Source organism: Ranitomeya variabilis, chromosome 2, assembly GCF_051348905.1.
Source record: "Ranitomeya variabilis isolate aRanVar5 chromosome 2, aRanVar5.hap1, whole genome shotgun sequence".
Taxonomy (NCBI): Eukaryota; Metazoa; Chordata; class Amphibia; order Anura; family Dendrobatidae; genus Ranitomeya; species Ranitomeya variabilis.
This window is the reverse complement of record NC_135233.1, coordinates 670,475,445-670,499,094: the sequence shown is the minus strand read 5'-3', so window position 1 is coordinate 670,499,094 and position 23,650 is coordinate 670,475,445. Positions and strand designations below refer to the sequence as shown.

The following is a 23,650-nucleotide window of genomic DNA, read 5'->3' as shown; positions in this document are numbered from 1 at the left end:
CCCTGTGCTCTGCCTGGGGCCCCTGTGCTCTGCCTGGCGCCCCTGTGCTCTGCCTGGGGCCCCATAGGCTGCCTGGGGCCCCTGTGCTCTGCCTTGGGCCCCTGTGCTCTGCCTGGGGCCCCTGTGCTCTGCCTGGGGGCCCCTGTGCTCTGCCTGGGGCCCCTGTGCTCTGCCTGGGGCCCCTGTGCTCTGCCTGGGGGCCCATAGGTTGCCTGGGGCCCCTGTGCTCTGCCTGGGGCCCCTGTGCTCTGCCTGGGGCCCCTGTGCTCTGCCTGGGGCCCCTGTGCTCTGCCTGGGGCCCCTGTGCTCTGCCTGGGGCCCCTGTGCTCTGCCTGGGGCCCCTGTGCTCTGCCTGGGGCCCCTGTGCTCTGCCTGGGGCCCCTGTGCTCTGCCTGGGGCCCCTGTGCTCTGCCTGGGGCCCCTGTGCTCTGCCTGGGGCCCCTGTGCTCTGCCTGGGGCCCCTGTGCTCTGCCTGGGGCCCCTGTGCTCTGCCTGGGGCCCCTGTGCTCTGCCTGGGGCCCCTGTGCTCTGCCTGGGGCCCCTGTGCTCTGCCTGGGGCCCCTGTGCTCTGCCTGGGGCCCCTGTGCTCTGCCTGGGGCCCCTGTGCTCTGCCTGGGGCCCCTGTGCTCTGCCTGGGGCCCCTGTGCTCTGCCTGGGGCCCCTGTGCTCTGCCTGGGGCCCCTGTGCTCTGCCTGGGGCCCCTGTGCTCTGCCTGGGGCCCCTGTGCTCTGCCTGGGGCCCCATATGCTGCCTGGGGCCCCTGTGCTCTGCCTGGGGCCCCATATGCTGCCTGGGGCCCCTGTGCTCTGCCTGGGTGTAGGACACTGGTGACGTCACTTATCTCCGGACATTAGCTCCGGACATTAGCTCCGGACAAAGCCACGGAAGTTGGCACAAATTGCAGGAAGTAGTATTCTAGGCAATTATATATTAGATTCATTTCTTTATCGCTTCATTGGGGGACACAGGACAACCATAGGTGTATGCTGCTGCTGCTAGGAGGCTGACACTATGCAAAAAAGGAAAAAGGCGTAGCTCCTCCCCGGCTGTATACACCCACCGACAGGCACCTCAGTTTGTGCTTAGTGTCTGTAGGAGGCGTTGCTAATCTTGATTCCTTTACAGGTTTTGTTTTTATTAACATTTTGGCTTTTCTTTTTCAGAAACAGCATTCAGGGATTCAGGGTGCAATCTTTCACCCTGCCTCCCCAGGAGGGCGGCTGAGCGAGCAGTGTGGTGTCGTCCGCATCGCAGCTCTCAGACTGCCGGCAGGACATTATCCCCTGTCACCCTCCCAGGTGCTCCAGGGTCTTTATGGTGGCGGTCCTTGCCAAAAACTCCCCCTCACCCCTCTCCTCGGAGAGGGCTGAGAGGAAGACGGTGGTCACCAGCGGTGACCCTCCCCCTTGTTTTGGGGTCGAGGCCGTCTTCTGGACGAAGGATTCTGTTTCAGCGACCCCTCTCTCATCGGGCTCCTGGTCGATCCTCTCTCCCTCTACCTGTGGAACCGGAACATGCAGGTACCAGCGCTTCAGCAGCCGCTCCCCCGCAGCAGTATTTCCCTGTCTAAATGTACAGTGTTTTCACACAGAGTCACGGCCGTTTTTTACTTTCACCGCTGCGGCTGGCCACGCCCCTCCTATAGGCCACGCCCCCTCCTTTTTCGGCGCTCTTTTCCTCCTCCACTCACAGGGGATTTTACATCCCGGGCACACCCTTCCCTTTCAGTGCGGCCCTATCAGGAGCCTTGGCTTATTCCTCTCAGTACAGCACCGCCCCTTCTCTGCTGGCACTTCCTGCTTCAGCAGCTCCGTGCACAGGAGACATCGTGTGTTGGGGGACATGGACAACTCTGCTCTGCGGTGCAGTAGGATTGCGACGCTATATTGGCCCCTCCCTGGTATTATCCATACCACTGTAGGCCCTTTAGCCTTTTCTGTAGTATAGTGCTGCAGAATATCCTTATGTCCAACTCTTCTGGGGCCTGCCTTACCAAACCTACCATAACTCACTACGCCTGTGCTCGTTGTAAGTTAAAGTGGTCTGTAGGCCAATCGTCGCCTCTCTGCCAGTCCTGCAGTCCTCCTGCCATGTCTGCCCCGCAGGAAGCTTCAGAATCTCAGGATGGGGGTGCTCTCCCCCCCCCCTGAGTGGGCCGTTGCGATCTCACAGTCTGTCTTTGATTTGACTAAGGTATCTCAGTCCCTGGTCCAGGCGCTTGAACGTCTTCCACAGCCTTCAGCCACCAGCGCTCCGACCGTCTTCCATGGCGAGTCGGCCGCACCTGACCCTGAACCACAGGGAGACAAATCAGCCAGCCGCTCTAGAAAAAGAGGACTCTGTCTGGCTCTTCGTCTGGTTCTCCAGGTCCCTCCGCAGCGCTCAAGCTGCTCTCCTCCTCCCATTTCCCCTCTTCGGAGGAGGACATTGGGTCTGATGTGGATTCCCAGTCCGGTTCTGACTCCGATTCAGACCAGACTTCTAGCATGCAGGCTGTCGTAGATAGTCTTATTTCGGCTATATCGCTAACCCTCAAACTAAAACAAGACGAGGTTTCCCCCCAGGATTCCTCTGTCTCCTTTAAGCGGGTGAAGCGTCCCTCTCGCTCCTTTCCTACCCATGAGGACTTTGAGTCTACCCTGTCTAAACACTGGGAACATCCTGAGAAAGTTTTTCGGGTAGAAATCATCTGGACGTGCTCTATCCCTTTAGCGCTGAATCTCCCAAGGTCGATACACTGATCTCCCGTCTTTCCTCCAAAACTGTTCTCTCCTTACCGGACGGCGCGTCGCTTAAGGAAGCATCGGACAGACAAATTGACGCGCTGGCCAAATCAGCTTTTAAGGCATCGGGTGCTTCCCTCTGCCCCAGCTTTGCTTCCACATGGGTGGCTAAGGCCATATCTGCCTGGGCCAAGATTCTCCGCCGAGGCATTTTGGCTTCGGCCTCCCCTACCGAGCTGGCTGACCTCGCAGACCAGATTAACCACGCAGGGAAATACCTTCTCACTGCCTCCTTAGATGCAGCAGCCTGTTCAGCCAGGGCAAGCAGCAACATTGTCGCTATGCGCCGCATTCTTTGGCTCAAAGCATGGAATGCAGATGCTACTTCCAAAAAGTCTCTCACCAACTTGGCGTTTCAAGGTTCCAGGCTTTTTGGCGCTCGTCTGGATCAAATTATCACAGATGCGACTGGGGGCAAGAGTACCTCTCTCCCCCAGTCCAAGCCAAAACGCTTCTTTAACACAAAGGCTCCTCGAACATTTTGCCCCTTTCGTCCGTTTGCAGCCTCAGATTCCTCTTCGCAACAAGAGCGACCCGCTACCACGGGTGAACGTAGAAAACCCTCTTACAAGCCAGCTCCCATGTGGAGATCCAGGGCTCCACCTCCCACGTCTTCCGGACCTCGTTCCAACAGATACCGTTCCAAGTGACGGGTTGCCCCCACCTGGGAGTCTTTCCATGGTGGGAGGCAGGCTTCTTCTCTTCAAAGCCACCTGGCTGTCAGTGATCAGCGACGCCTGGGTCAGAGAGATTATCACCTCCGGGTACAAGATCGAATTTTCTACCCTCCTGGAAAAATCGCTTCTTTCTCTCTCGCCCCCCAAAGCAACCTTCCCATTTACCCGGCTTGCTCCAAGCCGTAACGTCTCTGGTCGCTGCCGGAGTCGTAATTCCCGTTCCTTCCGAAGACAGTTTTTGCGGGTTCTACTCGAACCTTTTTGTAGTCCCAAAGAAGGACGGGTCTCTTCGCCCTATCCTGGATTTGAAGCTTCTGAATCGCCACGTCCGACCTCGCCACTTCAGAATGGAATCCCTGCGGTCAGTGATCGCCGCCATGGAACCCGGGGAGTTCCTCTGCTCGGTCGACATCCAAGATGCGTACCTTCATGTCACCATCTGCGTACGGCATCAGAGATTCCTTCGGTTTGCTGTCGGGGACAATCACTACCAGTTCACGGCTCTCCCCTTCGGTTTAGCATCTGCCCCCAGGGTCTTCACCAAAATCATGGCGGCGGTTATGGCCTCCTTCGTTCCAGGGGGATCCTCGTTATCCCCTACCTGGACGATCTGTTGATCAAGGGGTCCTCTCGTCTAGACTGTGCCCACAGTCTTCAGGTCTCCCTGGACACCCTGACCCGTCTCAGCTGGATTATCAACCGGACCAAATCCTCTCTGATTCCATCCCAACGACTGTCCTTCCTGGGCATGGTGTTCGACACGAACTTAGCTCGGGTCTTCCTCCCAGAGGACAAGTTCTCAGTACTCCTCAAGGCGGTCCGCCTTCTCAAACGGTGGACGTTGTCCTCCTCGCTCCTGAGAGGAAGATCATTTCTTCCCCTTCAGTGGCAGGTCACCACCGATGCCAGCCTTCTCGGGTGGGGAGCAGTCTTCCGACAACACACGGCTCAGGGCCGTTGGACCACCCAGGAAGCTCTCCATCCCATCAACCTTCTGGAGATCAGGGCAATCTTCCTTGCGTTAATCCGCTGGCAGTCTCTTCTGTCGAATTTTCCCGTCCGCATCCAGTCGGACAACGCCACGGCCGTGGCGTACTTAAACCACCAGGGCGGGACTCGCAGCAGCCAAGTAATGGCAGAAGTGGCAAAGATTCTTCGGTGGGCGGAACGCCACGTTCCGGCCATATCAGCCGTCATATCCCTGGGGTCGAAAACTGGGCAGCCGACTTTCTCAGTCGCCAGGGCCTAGCAGCGGGCGAGTGGTCTCTCCACCCCGCAGTCTTCAATCAAATTTGCCTCCGCTGGGGTACGCCAGACGTCGATCTTATGGCGTCCCGGATGAACCACAAGGTCCCTCAGTTTGTCGCCAGGTCCCGGGATCCTCTTGCCGTCTGCCACGACGCCCTGGTAATTCCATGGTCCCAGTTTCAGTTTCCCTACCTGTTCCCACCCCTCCCCTTGATTCCAAGGGTGGTAAAGAAGATCAAGTTGGAAGGGATTCCAGTCATACTGACAGCGCCGGACTGGACAAGGCGGCCGTGGTATGCCGAGCTCGTAAACATGCCCGCGGACACTCCTTGGAGACTCCCGGATCGGCCAGATCTCCTCTCGCAGGGACCTCTCTACCACCAGAGTTCTCAGTCGCTGAGTTTAATGGCATGGCCGTTGAGGCCGCAGTCTTTAAAAAACTCTGGTCTCTCTTCCCAGGTCATACAGACCATGATCAGAGCCAGAAAACCGGCTCCTTCGCGTATCTACCATAGGTACTGGAAAGCGTTCTTTCGCTGGTGCGAAACCAATGAAGTTTTTCCAATGTCCTTTTCTCTACCGGATCTTCTCGGTTTCCTCCAGTCTGGTCTCGATTCAGGCTTATCCCTCAGCACACTCAAGGGACAAGTGTCCGCTCTGTCGATTCTCTTCCAGAGTGACCTTTCCTCCATTCACCAGGTTCGGACTTTTCTACAGGGAGTTGCGCATATCGCCCCTCCTTTCCGTCCTCCCTTGGAACCTTGGGACCTTAACCTGGTCCTTGGCGCTCTTCAGGCTGCTCCCTTTGAGCCTCTTCATGACGTGCCCTTTTCCCTTCGCTCTTGGAAGGTCGCCTTCCTCATTGCCATTACATCCATCAGGATGGTCTCCGAGTTGGCAGCCCTGTCATGTCGTTCCCCTTTCATGATTCTTCATCAGGATAAGGTCGTTCTTCGACCGGTTCCTGAATTCCTTCCCAAGGTGGTCTCGGCTTCTCACATCAACGAAGACATTGTCCTTCCATCATTTTGCCCTTCTCCTTTGGAGAAGTCTCTTCACAACCTTGACGTGGTCAGGGCCATTCGGGTCTATCTTTCTAGAACCGCTCCCTTCCGTCAATCCGATTCTCTCCTTGTCATTTCTGAAGGTCGTCGGAAGGGCTTTCAAGAGTCTAAATCCACCATTTCGCGCTGGATTCGCTCGGCAATTTCAGAATTGTACCGTGTTCATGAGGCACGTCCTCCCCCGGGGGTGCGAGCTCACTCCACCAGAGCTGTCGGAGCTTCTTGGGCTGTTCGCCACCAGGCCTCCGCCTTACAAGTTTGCAAGGCCGCAACCTGGTCATCTTTGCACACGTTTACGAGGTTCTATTGGGTTCATACCCAAGCCTCGTCCGATGCAGGTCTTGGTAGGAAGGTACTGCAGGCGGCGGTCGCACACCGGCCGACCTAAGAACTTTTCTCTTTTCCTTTCTACCCACCCTTTTCCAGGACTGCTTTTGGTCGTCCCATGGTTGTCCTGTGTCCCCCAATGAAGCGATAAAGAAAGAGGGATTTTTGGTACTTACCGTAAAATCTCTTTCTTGGAGCCTTCATTGGGGACACAGCACCCTCCCTACTGGTTTGTTCTGGTACCGTGTTTGGGGCCTGGAGACCCTAGTTGAGTTGGTACTTTTACTGTTATGAGTTCTGTCGCTTCTCCTACTGCTTTTTGCACTAACTGAGGTGCTTGGTGCCTGTCGGTGGGTGTAAACTGCCGGGGAGGAGCTACGCCTTTTTCCTTTTTTGCATAGTGTCAGCCTCCTAGCAGCAGCAGCATACACCCATGGTTGTCCTGTGTCCCCCAATGAAGGCTTCAAGAAATAGATTTTACGGTAAGTACCAAAAATCCCTCTTTTTATAGCGCCATTTACTCCACGGCGCTTTACATGTGAAATCAGCCCTGAAAGGCGGTGGCCGTAGCTCTTATCGGTCAAACCTGGCGACACGTTCCCTTTAAATAGATTTCAAGCATTATGAATATGAGAGATAGACATGTACCTCCAATTTAAAACAACAAAGCAAAAAACAAACAATTTTCCATAAATGAGTAGTACCAGAAAAGATGATACACAAACATATCTTACTACAGATAAATGCATCCTCTCCTCCACTTCCCCTTCAATCACTCTGAATTCACTGGTAAAATCCATCTCCAGAGGAGACAAACTTTCAGATCACCCAAAGATCGGATTACAGATGCTGCTCATAGAAGGCAAAGGGAAGAGGAGGGAGAAGGAGGGAGAAACAGACTTTGCAGCCTCTCATAGGTTTACTATCTGATCCCAGAGATGGAATTATAGCAATGCTGCTGAATATCATCCTCCAAGCTGCTGATGTATCTGATGGTGTGCTACAGAAAAATAGGGGAGCAGGGTCTTCTCTTTTCTATGAATGGAAACCTCAGAGCAGTTATTCTGAGTGAGAGGAGTAAAGGTGTTCGAGAAAGAAGCATTTTTCTATAATAAGGTACATAAACTTCTTAGCTTGTACTTTAAATTTATAAAAAGCATTTTTATATCTGCATGTACATAAAAGGGTTATTCTCAGCTTGTCTCTTGAGCAGCACACAACTTTCCAGTGTTTTTCACTTCCCGATTTCTGGCAGCTCTTCTCCTCGAGTGCTATGGATTGGCATGTGGCAGAGTTGTAGTATTAGGCTATGTTCTTATGTTCAATAATCATCCCTTAGAACGGATTCAGCAGGAATAAGTTGACAAAAAGAAGCTGTGCAGACAATGTTTTATCCATATAAAAAAAAAATAAATCTAACTTCATCAGTTGAGTCTGCACACCTTTTTGCCCATGGATAACTGCGGCATCCATTCTAACATGATTGTTTACTAGAGATGTGCATATAGCCTTAATAGAACTATAAGGGTATGTGCACACGTCAGGATTTCTTGCAGAAATTTCCTGAAGAAAACTGGAAATTTTCTGCAAGAAATCCGCATTTTTTTTAATTGCGTTTTTTTTTAGCATTTTGCAAGCGTAATTAGCTTGCAGAATGCTAAAGTTTTCCAAGCGATGTGTAGCATCGCTTGGAAAACTGACTGACAGGTTGGTCACACTTGTCAAACATACTGTTTGACAAGTGTGACCAACTTTTTACTATAGATGCTGCTTATGCAGCATCAATAGTAAAAAGATATCATGTTAAAAATAATAAAAAAAAATAGACAGCCGATCTCCTCAGCGGCGTCCGTTCCTATAGATGGTGTGGTTCAGGACCTTCGATGACGTCATGGTCACGTGAGCGGTCACATGAGCGGTCATGCGACCAATCACACGACAGCGACGCCATCGCAGGTCCTTCACACAGAGCATCTATAGGAACGGAAGAGAGAGCATGCAGCGCTGAGAGGCGGGAACACTGCGGGGGCCATCGAAGGTGAGTATATGGTTATTTTTTATTTTAATTCTTTTGACCAATTATATGGTGCCCAGTCCGTGGAGGAGAGTCTCCTCTCCACCCTGGGTACCAACCGCACATAATCTGCTTACTTCACGCATGGTGGGCACAGCCCCGTGCGGGAAGTAAGCAGATCAATGCATGCCTAGGTGTGCGGAATCCCCACAATTCCGCAAATTTAATGAACATGTTGCTTTTTTTTCCGCGTTTCCATTTTTTCGTGGAAAGAAATGCAACATTTGCACAAAATAGGCGGAATAACCTGAAAATAATGGGAGGCATATGTTAGCTTTTTTATCACGTTTTTATAGCGAAAAAACGCGAAAAATACTGAACGTGTGCACATGGCCTCAAGCTCAGCACAGTTCTGCTGTAACACAATCAGAGATCAGTTTGGTCTGAGTCTGCACTGTAAAGGCCCCGTCTCACATAGCGAGATCGCTAGCGAGATCGCTGCTGAGTCACAAGTTTTGTGACGCAACAGCGACCTCCATAGCGATCTCGCTATGTGTGACACGTACCAGCGATCAGGCCCCTGCTGCGAGATCGCTGGTCGTGTCGGAATGGCCTGGACCTTTTTTTGGTCGTTGAGGCCCCGCTGACATTGCTGAATCGGTGTGTGTGACACCGATCCAGCGATGTCTTCACTGGTAACCAGGGTAAACATCGGGTTACTAAGCGCAGGGCCGCGCTTAGTAACCCGATGTTTACCCTGGTTACCAGCGTAAATGTAAAAAAAAACAAACAGTACATACTCGCCTTTCGGTGTCCAGGTCCCCTGCCGTCTGCTTCCTGCTCTGACTGAGCCGCCGTACAGTGAGAAGTGAGAGCACAGCAGTGACGTCACCGCTGCGCTCTGCTCTCAGTGTACGGCGGCTCAGTCAGAGCAGGAAGCAGACGGCAGGGGACCTGGACACCGAAAGGCGAGTATGTACTGTTTGTTTTTTTTTACATTTACGCTGGTAATCAGGGTAAACATCGGGTTACTAAGCGCGGCCCTGCGCTTAGTAACCCGATGTTTACCCTGGTTACCCGGGTGCTGCAGGGGGACTTCGGCATCGTTGAAGACAGTTTCAACGATGCCGAAGTCGTTCCCCTGATCGTTGGTCGCTGGGGAGAGCGGTCTGTGTGACAGCTCCCCAGCGACCACACAGCGACTTACCAATGATCACGGCCAGGTCATATCGCTGGTCGTGATCGTTGGTAAATCGCTTAGTGAGACGGGGCCTTTACCACTATATTTACACTGAGATAACAGGGCAATTGATAAAGCTCAGGTGAGAGCAGTGATTAGGAGAACTGCTCTAGAAGCAAACAATGATGGGGGCTGGTGATTTTGCAAGATTTATTACAGCAGTTTGTCAGGAGCAGAAAGGGAGGCAGATCTGAGCAGCTAACTACTGCATAGAAATCAACAGGATGGAAAGAAGTGACTAGTATGTTAAAGGGAACCTGTCACCTGAATTTGGCGGGACCAGTTTTGGGTCATATGGGTGGGGTTTTCGGGTGTTTGATTCACCCTTTCCTTACCCACTGGCTGCATGCTGGCCGCAACATTGGATTGAAGTTCATTCTCTGTCCTCCGGAGTACACGCCTGCGCAAGGCAATATTGCCTTTCGCTGGCGTGTACTCCGGAGGAGAGAGAATGAACTTCAATCCAATATTGCGGCCAGCATGCAGCCAGCGGGTAAGGAAAGGGTGAATCAAACACCCGAAAACCCCGCCCATATGACCCAAAACTGGTCCCGCCAAATTCAGGTGACAGGTTCCCTTTAAGAGTTAATGCCTCTCCTGGAATATAACTAGTGAGCACACTTGGCCAGGCACCATGGAAACCAGCTGTACACTATCAACGCTAAAAGCTCATCAAGAGAGAATTGCAAACTTGCTTAATTTCACACCAACTAAAGCAATTTAATAACATGAGTATACCCCTTTAATGGGGTTGTCCACTACTAGGACAACCTCTTCTGAATCTGAATTTTTTCCCCCATTAAAATGAAAAAAATCTATACTCACCCACCGTACTGACACCATTCCAGCAGAATCGGCACTCGCGTTCCCAGGGATCACGGGAGGCTAGGTCACGTGAACCATGTGCCCAATCAGCACATGCATCACTGTCCCCGCTTTCGGACGTATAAGTAATCTAGATAGGGGTGGAGACAGTGACGCCAGCGCACATTGGGCACAAGGCTCATGAGACGCAACAACATCATGTGAGCCCTGAGAATGCAAGTGCTGACACCACTGGACGGGAAGGGAGTGTAAGTGCTCTTATTTTAACGGGGACAAACATTCATATCAAGAAAGGGTTGTCCTTGTAGTGAACAACCCGTTTACCGCAAATAAACTAGATGGTTTACAATATACACACAGAAACGTACCATATATGAGAAAGCTCTGGAATTGGAAGCTTAGATTTTGTAAAAAATTCTTTTGCAGCTGATCCTGGAAAAAAAAAAAAAAAAAAAAAAAATCTGTTTAGTGTAAAAATATACATTCATTTTGATGGACCTGAAATAGGAGGATGACAAAATGTATAAAGCCTCTACTAATAAGCTGCAATGCCACAACATACAGCAATGCCCCACCCTCCAAAGAAAAAAATAAAAATAAATAAAATATATATATATATATATATATATATATATATATATATATATATATATATATATATACACACACACACACATATATATATATATATATATATATATATATATATATATATATATATATATATATATATATATATATATATATATATATATATATATATATATATATATATATATAGTGTCAGAGTTCACTTTTTACTTAAGGCAATCTGTCAGCAGCATGATGTAGGGATAGAAAACCTGATTCCAGTGATGCACCACAGTTTACTGGGTGCAGCAGCTGTGATAGGATCGCAGTTTTCTCTGTTGCAGACCTAATGATGTGGAGCCGTGTATAGCCCCAGCGCACCGATTGGTAACTTTTTTCACTATACAGTGTACCCAGAAAGTCAGTGGTGGGGTGTGGTTGGACCTAAGCTCCAATTTATAAAGAGCAGAGATTTTTTTCAACAATCTTGATGAGGTGCAATGGTGGAGTAAGACACTTCTGATTCATGAAGATAATTTCCCTAAGAGGAGTAAGATTTCTGGGGTCTGGGACGCTTATGAATAACGATAGATGAGCAGCGGCGTCACGCATCCTCGGAGACCCCATTGCACCCCAGCTTGGCAGAGCTGGAAGAAACTGGCCTAAATATGCCAAAAGTCTCAAAACTTGTGTCCAACTACCAAAATGTTGCAACTTTTGAAAGCAATTTACATCAGATTTCTGGTGAAAGGGCTTTGATAAAATATTGATTTTATAGAAGCAGCAAATCACAGCCTAGTGACATATAGCTGAAATCAGGGTCTGTCACTACATCATGCTGCTCTCAGATTCCCTTTAAAATACATCTACACACAAGACTATACACACAGAATTCTGCTGTCCCTTTCATGGAACCACAAATATGCCATGAAGAGGAGCTTGTCCTTTGCATGCCCAGTTACTAGCCGGATATACCCTTCCACAATGAGCCATTTTATGGACAAAGATTATGTGGAATTTCGAGTCTGACTGGCTAAATATCCTATTATCAGTAAAAGATCCACATAAAAGTCTACAATCAAAATACTCATCTAGATAAGATACGGAAGGCTTAACCCTTGTGACGCACCAGCTGTTTATAAATAATTTTTCAGAATATACATTACCGCTTTGTTGCCATTGACATCATTTGTACCAAAACGTTTAATTTTTAGGATTAAAAACATTTTAAAGTGGGTTGCACCATAAATGATTTCTTGCTGGTAGCTGTGATCTTAAAACAAGCCCCCAACTACACCTCAAAACTTAGTACAGAACAATCTGAAGATCAATGTAACTTATAGGTTTGAAAAGTATATTAATCAGTGTAAAGGCTCATACTCATTGTGTTTAAATCAGACAAGCGCAATCCAATGGAAAAAAAAAAAAAAACGGATTGCACTCTTAGTAGTGTTAGTCAATGATTCTGTGTTCATCTGCAATTTTTTTCTCAGCTCGAACAGAGAAATAACTGGCAGCATGCTGCGAGTGACCGTGTATATTGGACAAGACTCATCAATGCAAGTCAATGGAAGAGCTGAGGCCAAGCGCCAGAACTGACGCATCTAATAGACGAGCTATTTCTGGTGTGGCTGAAGGCTGATGTTCTTAGTCTAGGAGGGGGCCAATATCCATGGCCCCGTCCTAGGCTATTAATATCAGCCTGCAGCTGTCTGCCTAGCCTTTGATGGTTATTAATAAAAAGGGGGACCCCACATAATTTTTTGGGAGGGTAAACCCTGGTTAATAACTGGTAAAAGTTAAGCAGACAGCTGCAAACTTACATTAAAAGTCTGGGAAGCTCCATGTTTATTACCCCTTCACCAAACTATATACATCAGCCCCTAGCTGTCAGCTTTCCCTCAGCCGGTTAAGAAAAATATGGAGGACCTCAACAATTTTTTTCTTTCAATTATTAGCTAAATACATGTACAGCAAGCTACTGCACTGATTATATATCTCAATGACATCTATTAGCTATCTATATCTGTATATAATATTGTTTTATTAGTTTGTAAACTACTGTAGCTTGAAATGAGAATTACTTTATGTAAAAGCTGATGTTAAAAACCGCATTGCATATGTATATCACACAAATGTTACTTGCTTAGGCCTGTTTCGCACAGTTTTTAGCCCTCAGGCACAATCTGGCAAAATTTGAAAAAAATGGAGGGAGAGCGCAGATACGGGGCATGCTCAATGTAAAAAAAAAACAGAATCGGTAGCCGGATTTACTCATTTCACCTCACATTTCCATCCGTTTTGCACAGGAACAGTCGCTGGGCATTTTTTTTCGCCAGACAGAAAAAACGTTCCTCTGTTTTCTCCAGCCGCCAGAAAACACATTTTCGACGGATCAGGCAAAAAACGGATGAAACGGAAGGCCATCAGTCACTAATACAAGTAAATGCATCTCCGAAGGGCGGAGATGGATGGAAAACAAGAAGTTGGAAATTGAGCACTGGACTGCTCAGCCATGCCAAGGGAACATGGAGAACCTCAAGCATATTTGAATAAACAACTGCAGCAAATGTAACAACAGACTTGAACACGAAAGGCATAATTTTCTTTGTTAGAACTGTGTCCGTTACAAAGTGCTGTGCTTGAATGGAAAAGTCATTTTGTGCAGAAAGACTCCCTTAAAAAAAAATCTCCAGTTTTCCTCTGTCTACAAATGTGTGATCCTTAAGTGGCAGATGAGAAAAAGTTAGGAATGGTTACAATTCTTACCTGGGATGAATCCATTTAGATCAGGCTGAATGTTCTTGAACTGATTGACATAATACTGCCTTTGTTCATCAGTTATCTTCCAGGGATCGTCATAACTACTGGATTGTCTACGAATTTCCTTTGTGGTAGTAGCAGAAGCCACAGTGCGCACAGTTGTCTGGTCCTGGAATTACAGGTTAATTCTTCCCTATTAATCATTGAGATTATTAGAAAAGGAGGGAGACAGACCTACTTAACTGGAGAAAGCACAAAGTTATTGACAGATTAAAGTCAGAGTGCAAGTAAAAAAGTCTACGAAAATAGATCCTTAAAAATCAGCCACTTGCATGCAAGCAGGATTGAAACAAAAACAACATTTCTACAGGAAAAGGAAGTTTTAGAATAAAAGCACACAATGTACATTAAATGGATTAGTGATAAATGCTTTCACATGTAATGGAGTGAGGAGGAAAACAAATCAGAAGTAGGGTCAACTGGGATAGCCTGAAAGCATGTTAGCAGAAATGTGGTGATATCAATTAAAAAAAATCCTTATCTACAGACAATGTTCTACATAAGGTTAAAGAATAGCCATCATTGTAAGTTTTATTTCAGAAATCAGTAGTATAGATGAAAATAAGAAACTTTATAATATATCTCGTCAGTTATCTGCTTCTTTATCCACAGAACTGATATTTCACTCAAAATTCTCAATTTTGGGGTATAATCTATATTAAGTTAAGAGTTGTTCCATTACTGAGATAGGAAATGGCAGTTACTACTGATAAGATTCTCTGGAGATAGAGGGACTCACATCTACACACACATCTACACACACAATCCTTCAGCCGTTTCCTCCCATCCCTTTCATTTAAAATAAGCTCTGGAAGCAAACTCTCTGGAAGCGCTATGTCCACAGATCTTAACAGCTGAATTACATAGTAAGGAAAACATCGACTTCTCAGGAATAAGACATCAGATGGCAGATATTAAGGGATCACTTTATTCAACTTTATGACCTGTGTGTCCATATAGACGGAATAGGAGGTTTAATCCTATTGACAGAATCCCTTTAAAGAGAGAATGTAGTGGAAGATCTCCTGAAGAGCATGTTCTCCTGGATCCATGGTTTATCTGCAGAAGAAAAAATCCACTGGCCATTTTTCCCATCTCCGGTATGTCAACTGCAAAGAGCACTGGAATATGAAGTTCCAGATCTTTCTTCACCGCTAAAGGGCTCCTGGGACCCCCTTCATCACTCATGGTTCAAACATTGCAAGCAAGTCAGTAGTTTATCAAACAGGACTATTCTGGAGAGTTGGGGGGGGGAGGGTATCAGTGCGAAAAATTCAGATCGATTATTTTCATCAAAGGAAAGGAGGAGTCAAATAGAACAACTTGCTTGAGGACAGGAAGGTACAACAACTTGAGCAAGCCAAGTCTACTAGCAAAACAATAAATAAATAAATAAATAAATAAAAATCACTTAACCTAAGAGAATTCTAGTGTGGGAAGACCCTCATGTCGAGAGGTTCTTGACAAGAGTGGCAATAAGAGTGCCAAGAAGGTTTGGGTTTGAATGGGGTTATTCTGGAGTCACGAAGACTTCTGGCTACCTCTAATGATGACTAAGTCACAAAAAGAGCAAAACCTCTGGGACTGCCTGGACTAAGAAGATAGAAGTTTGACATGAAATCAGAATAAACCTTTCCTGTTTTATGTCAATTAGGATTACAATAATTACGAATATTTGCCAAATGCCAGAATATTATAAGAGAGACGGCAAGCGCATGTTTTAAGGCACTTTTATTACTAACTGCAAAGTCAAAAGTTTACATACACTAAGATTACTATGTCTGCTAACAATCCTGGACTGCCCATATGATGTCCTGTGTTTGGAAGCTTCTAATAGGTTTTTTAGCAATATCTGAGTTAGAGACACCTGTGGATGTATTTTAATACACACCTGAAACACACTGTTTCTTTGTGTAGCATCATGGGAAAGGCTAAGGAAAACAGCCAAGATATCAGGAAGAGAATTGTGGCCTTGCACAGGTCTGGCTCATCCTTGGGTACAATTTCAAGATACCTGAAGATGCCCCGTTCATCGGTACAAACAATTATACACAAGCACAAACAAGATGGGAATGTCAAGCCATCATACCGCTCAGGGAGGAGACAGGTTCTGTGTCCCAGAGATGAAAATGCTTTGCTTCGAAATGTGCATATCAAACCAAGGACAAAAGCAAAACGACCTTGTGAAGATGATGGCGGAAGCTGATAAGATTGTGTCAATATCCACAGTGAAACAAGTAGTGTATCAACATGGGACAAAAGACAACTCTGCCAGGAAGAGGCCACTTCTCCATAAGAAACATAAAAAAGCCAGACTAATGTTTGCAAATGCACACAGGAACAAAATACCTAAATTTTTGGAGGCATGGCCAGTGATCGGATGAAACTAAAATGAACTTTTTGGACAGAATGGCCATCCTTACGTTTGGAGGAAAAAGGGAGAAGCTTGGAAGCCCAAGAACACCATCCCAACTGTGAAACATAGGGGTGGCAGCACAATGTTGTGGGTTTGATTTGCTGCAGAAGGGACTGGTGCACTTCACAAAATAGATGGCATCATGACAAAAGATTATGTGGCAAAACTGAAGCAACATCTCAAGAAGTAAGAGCTTGGGCGAAAATGGGTCTTCCAAAAATGGTAGCAAAGTGGCTTAAGTATATCAAAGTCAATGCTTTGGAGTAGCCATCTTAAGGCCCTGATAAAATCCTATTGAAAATTTTATTGGCAAAGCTGAAAAGGCAGGTGTGAGCAAGGCGACCTACAAACCTGGATCAGTTACACCAGTTTTGTCAGGAGGAACGGGACAAAATTCCGACCAACTATTGTGAGAAGCTTGTGGAAGAGAATCCCAAACATTTGACCCAAGCCATTCAGTTTAAGGGCAATGGTACCAAATACAAATAAAATGTATGTAAACTTGATTTTGTGGTAAGTAATAAAAATGCCTTAAAACAATCTCTCTTATTCTGGCAAAAAAATAAATAATATATATATATACACACACACACGTGTGTGTATGTATGTATGTATGTATGTATGTATGTATGTATGTATGTATGTGTGTGTGTGTGTGTGTGTGTGTGTGTGTGTGTGTGTGTATGTGTGTGTATGTATGTGTGTGTGTGTATGTATGTGTGTGTGTGTATGTGTGTGTGTGTATGTATGTGTGTGTGTGTGTATGTATATGTGTGTATGTGTGTGTGTGTGTGTGTGTGTGTGTGTGTGTGTGTGTGTGTGTGTGTGTGTGTGTGTGTCTATATATATATATATATATATATATATATATATATATATATATATATATATATATATATATATATATATATATATATATATATATATATATATATACATACATATATATATATATATATATATATATATATATATATATATATATATACATATACACACACACACTCACCGGCCACTTTATTAGTTACACCATGCTAGTAACGGGTTGGACCCCTTTTGCCTTCAGAACTGCCTCAATTCTTTGTGGCATAGATTCAACAAGGTGCTGGATGCATTCCTCAGAGATTTTGGTCCATATTGACATGATGGCATCACACAGTTGCCGCAGATTTGTCGGCTGCACATCCCAAAGATGCTCCATACAAGGCAGGATGGATCCATGCTTTCATGTTGTTTACGCTAAATTCTGACCCTACCATCCGAATGTCGCAGCAGAAATCGAGACTCATCAGACCAAGCAACGTTTTTCCAATCTTCTACTGTCCAATTTCGATGAGCTTGTACAAATTGTAGCCTCAGTTTCCTGTTCTCAGCTGAAAGGAGTGGTACCCGGTGTGGTCTTCTGCTGCTGTAGCCCATCTGCCTCAAAGTTCGACGCACTGTGCGTTCAGAGATGCTCTTAGGCCTACCTTGGTTGTAACGGGTGGCGATTTGAGTCACTGTTGCCTTTCTATCAGCTCGAACCAGTCTGCCCATTCTCCTCTGACCTCTGGCATCAACAAGGCATTTCCGCCCACAGAACTGCCGCTCACTGGATTTTTTTTCTTTTTCGGACCATTCTCTGTAAACCCTAGAGATGGTTGTGCGTGAAAATCCCAGTAGATCAGCAGTTTCTGAAATACTCAGACCAGCCCTTCTGGCACCAACAACCATGCCACGTTCAAAGGCACTCAAATCACCTTTCTTCCCCATACTGATGCTCGGTTTGAACTGCAGGAGATTGTCTTGACCATGTCTACATGCCTAAATGCACTGAGTTGCCGCCATGTGATTGGCTGATTAGAAATTAAGTGTTAACAAGAAGTTGGACAGGTGTACCTAATAAAGTGGCGTGTGTGTGTGTGTGTGTGTGTGTGTGTGTGTGTGTGTGTGTGTGTGTGTGTGTGTGTGTGTATATATATATACACACACACACACACACACACACACACACACACACACACACACACAGTCATGGCCAAAAGTATTGACAGCCCTGCAATTCTGTCAGATAATACTCAGTTTCTTCCTGAAAATGATTGCAAACACAAATTCTTTGGTATTATTATCTTCATTTTATTTGTCTTAAATGGAAAAAACACAAAAAGAATTGCCCTAAAGGCAAATTGGATATAATTCCACACCAAACATAAAAAAGGGGGTGGACAAAAGTATTGGCACCGTTTGAAAAATCATGTGATGCTTCTCTAATTTGCGTAATTAACAGCACCTGTAACTTTCCTGTGGCACCTAACAGGTGTTGGCAATAACTAAATCACACTTGCAGCCGGTTGACATGGATTAAAGTTGACTCAACCTCTGTCCCGTGTCCTTGTGTGTATCACATTGAGCATGGAGAAAAGAAAGAAGACCAAAGAACTGTCCGAGGACTTGAGAAACCAAATTGTGAGGAAGCATGAGCAATCTCAAGGGTACAAGTCCATCTCCAAAGACCTGAATGTTCCTGTGTCTACTGTGCGCAGTGTCATCAAGAAGTTTAAAGCCCATGGCACTGTGGCTAACCTCCCTAGATGTGGACGGAAAAGAAAAATTGACAAGAGATTTCAACGCAAGATTGTGCAGATGTTGGATAAAGAACCTCGACTAACATCCAAACAAGTTCAAGCTGCCCTGCAGTCCGAGGGTATAACAGTGTCAACCCGTACTATCCGTCGGCATCTGAATGAAAAGGGGTTGTATGGTAGGAGACCCAGGAAGACCCCACTTCTTACCCCGAGACATAAAAAAGCCAGGCTGGAGTTTGCCAAAACTTACCTGAAAAAGCCTAAAACGTTTTAGAAGAATGTTCTCTGGTCATATGAGACAAAAGTAGAGCTTTTTGGGCAAAGGCATCAACATAGAGTTTACAGGAGAAAAAAAAAGGCATTCAAAGAAAAGAACACGGTCCCTACAGTCAAACATGGCGGAGGTTCCCTGATGTTTTGGGGTTGCTTTGCTGCCTCTGGCACTGGACTGCTTGACCGTGTGCATGGCATTATGAATTCTTAAGACTACCAACAAATTTTGCAGCATAATGTAGGGCCCAGTGTGAGAAAGCTGGGTCTCCCTCAGAGGTCATGGGTCTTCCAGCAGGACAATGACCCAAAACACACTTCAAAAAGCACTAGAACATGGTTTGAGAGAAAGCACTGGAGACTTCTAAGGTGGCCAGCAATGAGTCCAGAACTGAATCCCATAAACACCTGTGGAGAGATCTAAAAATGGCAGTTTTGAGAAGGCACCCTTCAAATATCAGGGACCTGGAGCAGTTTGCCAAAGAAGTATGGTCTAAAATTCCAGCAGAGCATTGTAAGAATCTCATTGATGGTTACCGGAAGCGGTTGGTCGCAGTTATTTTGGCTAAAGGTTGTGCAACCAAGTATTAGGCTGAGGGTGCCAATACCTTTGTCTGGCCCATTTTTGGAGTTTTGTGTGAAATGATCAATGTTTTGCTTTTTGATTCATTCTCTTTTGTGTTTTTTCATTTAAGACAAATTAAATGAAGATAATACCAAAGAATTTGTGATTGCAATCATTTTCAGGAAGAAACTGAGTATTATCTGACAGAATTGCAGGGGTGTCAATACTTTTGGCCATGACTGTATATATACACACACACACTTACCCATACACACATATATATATTATTTCTTTCTTTTGTTAAGTATAGAATTCCACATGTGTTAATTCATAGTTTTGTTGCCTTCAGTGTGAATGTACAATTTTCATAGTCATGAAAATACAGAAAAATCTTTAACCCCTTAATGACCGGCAATACGTCTTTTAACTGACCTGAGATATAAGAGAATAGCCTCCCCATACAGGTGACAATCCAGCAGCTGTCGGCTGTACACTATAGCTGACAGCTTGCACCGTCCAAATCTGTTTAACCCCTTAGATGCTGCTGTCAATAGTCACTACATATTATAAATGGTTAACTGAGTGTGGGGGCTTCCTCTTTATCCCAATTAGTGCCCTCAGATCATGATTGTGTGGTCCTGATGTTTGCAATGGCAATTCATGGCCAAATAGCGGTCAGTCTGCCGGCTGTTGTAACCTGTTCAGAAGTTAGCGACATTTAGGTAGTAAAAATAGGGATTTTTGTGTACTCACCGTAAAATCCTTTTCTCCGAGCCACTCATTGGGGGACACAGACCGTGGGTGTATGCTGCTGCCACTAGGAGGCTGACACTAAGTGATACAAAGAAAGTTAGCTCCTCCCCTGCAGTATACACCCTCCTGCTGGCTCTCAGCTAAGGCTACTTTCACACTAGCGTCGTGCACTGCACGTCGCTATGCGTCGTTGCAGCGCACCGACGCATAGTGTGGAAGCGCCGCACAACGGGGGCAGCGGATACTGTTTTACATCGCATCCGCTGCCCCATTGTGATGTGCAGGGAGGCGGGGGCGGAGTTCCAGCCGCATACGCGCGGTCGGAAAAGACGCTATCGACGCCCAAAAAAACGTTACATGCAACGTTTTTTGTGCCGACGGTCCGACGTGTGGCAATGCGTCGCTAATTCAAGTCTATGGAGAAAAAACGCATCCTGCAAGGAATTTTGCAGGATGCGTTTTTTCTACAGAACGACGCATAGTGACGTGCAGTGCACGACGCTAGTGTGAAAGAGGCCTAACCAGTTCGGTGCAAAAGCAGTAGGAGATCAATAATAACATATGAGCGTATAGCATGTCATATTATATATGAGAGTATAGCATGTCAGATTATAAAAACAAGCATAAGCTAATAACAGGGTGGGAGCTGTGTCCCCCAATGAGTGGCTCGGAGAAAAGGATTTTACGGTGAGTACACAAAAATCCCTATTTCTCCTTCGCCTCATTGGGGGACAGACCGTGGGACGTCCCAAAACAGTCCCTGGGTGGGGACAACATCAGATCAGGCCCTGTGTAACCGCTACTTACAAGTGCGCCACCGCGGCCTGCAGAGTCCGCCTGCCCAGACTCACATCTGTGGAAGTGTGGGAATTCTAGTGCTTCCAGAATGCATGTGGACTGGACAAATCCGCAAGCTCGCAGGCGTGCCTTGCCGACGCCTGGTGCCTAGAACCCTCGATAGACAGGGAGATAAACTGACATCTAGCACGGAAGGACTCCTGAATGGTGAAACGAATTCACCATGTAATCATGGGCGATGAAACGGCTAAACCCTTCCTGAAAACGTCAGGAAGCCTTCCTCTACCGTCAGGAAGCCCAAATAAAGCGTCCAACCGTCAGAAGGACGCAGTCCTTGAGACGTACCTACTCAGAGCAGTCACTTCGTCCAGAATATGGGGAACTCATTCCATTTTGTGGACTGGAGCCGAAAGAGATGAGGGAAGAACTATGCCCTCATGACAGTGGTAATACAGTACCACCATGGTAACAAAGGATGGGGATGGCCTGAGGACAACCTTGCCTTGAAGGTAATAAGGGAAAAAAGTCTGAAAGAGCAGAGCAGCTAGCTCCAAAGACCCATCAGAGTGAGGATATCGCAGAGAAAAAATGGTGACTTTCCCCGATAGCAAAGTCTGCCCGGATGAAAAGGTCTACTGTAAGGCTCCTAGGACTATTATGGTCCCAATGAGCTAACGGTATGCGATAGGGAAAAACTACGTGTGAAAACTCCCTGTGAGAAAGTCCCTACTTGCAGTTTTGCTGTGATAAGGCGGGAAGATACTAGCTCCACAAACAAAAAACGGATGTGGCCAGTGCGGATCTCGGAGGATCACTGGGGCCCCTTTCTGCTTCCGAAAGGCTTTCTGAAGTTGTGGAAGGGGAGTTATGGAAACTGGTACCACGGCAGAACCAGAGCATGAAGTGCGATGGCTCTTGGATCTCAAGGCCAAACTATGAACTCGAGTACATTGGCCTTCCGTCTGGACGTCATCCGACCTACAACTGGAGAGCTCCAGTGAAGGCAGATCTGATGGAAGACTTCAGGGTGAAGTTCCCACTGACTTGAGGCGGAACCCTGACGGCTGAATTTGTTTGCCGTCCAGAGTTCTACTCCTGGGTTATATACTGCCGAGATCACCGAAAGATAGATCTCGGCTCGCCAGAGAATGTGAGGTACCTCGGTCATGGCGCCTGACCGTGGGTACCTGCTAGATGATTGACGTATAGCACCGCCGTGGCATTATCCAATTGAATTCGGATAGGGTGACCCGCCATTAGGTAGTGGACTTGCTGAAGGACTACCGTTCGGATCTCCAGAGCAATGATAGGGAGAAGGCTGGCACTGGTAGTCACTAATAACCATTGAACCGGGAGAAAGGCCCTGGATGAAGAAGGAGCTCAGAGACTATCGTCTGATAGTCTGTTTGACTTGCTGAAAACGAGTGGAGCGAAGGAAACCGCTTCCATTGTCGTCACCATTTTTCCTCAGAACTCTCCTAGCAAATTGAATGAAATGAGGGGGTGAGTAATCAAGTCCTCAGAACTCTCCTTGCGCGAGCTCCCTGTTGAAGGGCCATGACCTTGTCTCGAGGGAGAATTACCATCCTTCTAGAAGTGTGCAGGATCATCCTCCAAAATGACATCTGCTAGGCTGGAAATGAGGAGAACTTGTCTAAGTGTAGCTGCCAGCCCAGGTGAGAGGGTATCGCAAGTGATACAGACGACTCAGCGTAGTCCTGGAAGGGCGGCTAGACAGGCGACCAAACAGGGCAGGACGAGCACGCCTCTAGGGTGAAAGAGGAACATGAGAGCCACCATGACCCATGCGAACACTCTGGGTGCAGAAGCAAGGCCGAAGGACAAGGTTGTGACTTGAAAATGCTGTTGACGAATGGAAAGGCGAAGGAATTTTTGAAGAGGGTAAGCAACCCGAATGTCGATGGATGCCAGAAACTGCACCTTTTTCTGTTGAAGTAATGGCTGAGCGGAGGAACTCCATCCGAAGGAGGAGGACCATGTCAAAGGTTGTTAGAAGTTTGAGGTCCAGGGTCGATCTTACTTTTCGTTCCCCTTTTTGGAACCAAGATCCCTTAGATCTAGACTGTGCTGGACAATCCTTATACAATCCTTTGTCAGTCTCCCGCTCAAAAGATTTGATTGGCCAGTTGTTACTGGTGTGAATCAAGGTAGTTAAGGTCTCCAGCCAGGAGACCATTGCTCTAGCAATCCATGCGGCGGCTAGAGAGGATAGAGCGCTGAACCTGAAGCCGCAAGACGGAACGAACCAGATTTGCTATCTGACAGTCTGTGGTATTTTTAATTGATGACCCATCGGGTAGGGATACTGGTAGGTATACCACAGGAGACTATCCGGTTAATCTGCCCCGTGGCAGAATGTGCGGCTGCATCCAGCAGGCCATAGTCTCTTGCCATCGCCGCTCTCTTTTGACGGTGCAGAGATAAAAATTAGGAACCCTCGATCCATCAACCTCTTAACAAGGAAGTGGAGAGGAATTGTCCGCCTTCTTGCATCATCCGCTAAATAGTGGTGATGCAGAGGGGGGTGCTCGTACGCCAAAAAGGGTGCCTCTGTACATCCACAGAGTTCAGGTCTCCGTGTGGACAGGACAGGTTGTCTGGCGTTAGGCCTGGATGCAGAAGAGGAAACACGGAGGCGACACTCCGTATGCTCGTCTGTTGATGGTGTGGGGAGATCGGTGCCCTTTAAAGG

General features: G+C 46.9%; 1 protein-coding gene across 6 annotated transcripts in view; it reads right to left on the bottom strand.

Annotated features, from left to right (window-relative positions):
- Nucleotides 1-23,650, bottom strand: part of REPS1 (RALBP1 associated Eps domain containing 1) — a 133,130-nt gene that overhangs the window by 68,754 nt on the left and 40,726 nt on the right. For all 6 annotated transcript variants that reach the window (XM_077289250.1, XM_077289247.1, XM_077289248.1 and 3 more), the window contains 2 exons: nt 13,518-13,680; nt 10,547-10,610 (listed from right to left, as the gene is read on the bottom strand). In XM_077289250.1, coding sequence (XP_077145365.1) covers nt 10,547-10,610; nt 13,518-13,680 — 227 coding nt within the window. The remainder of the gene's footprint in view (nt 1-10,546; nt 10,611-13,517; nt 13,681-23,650) is intronic.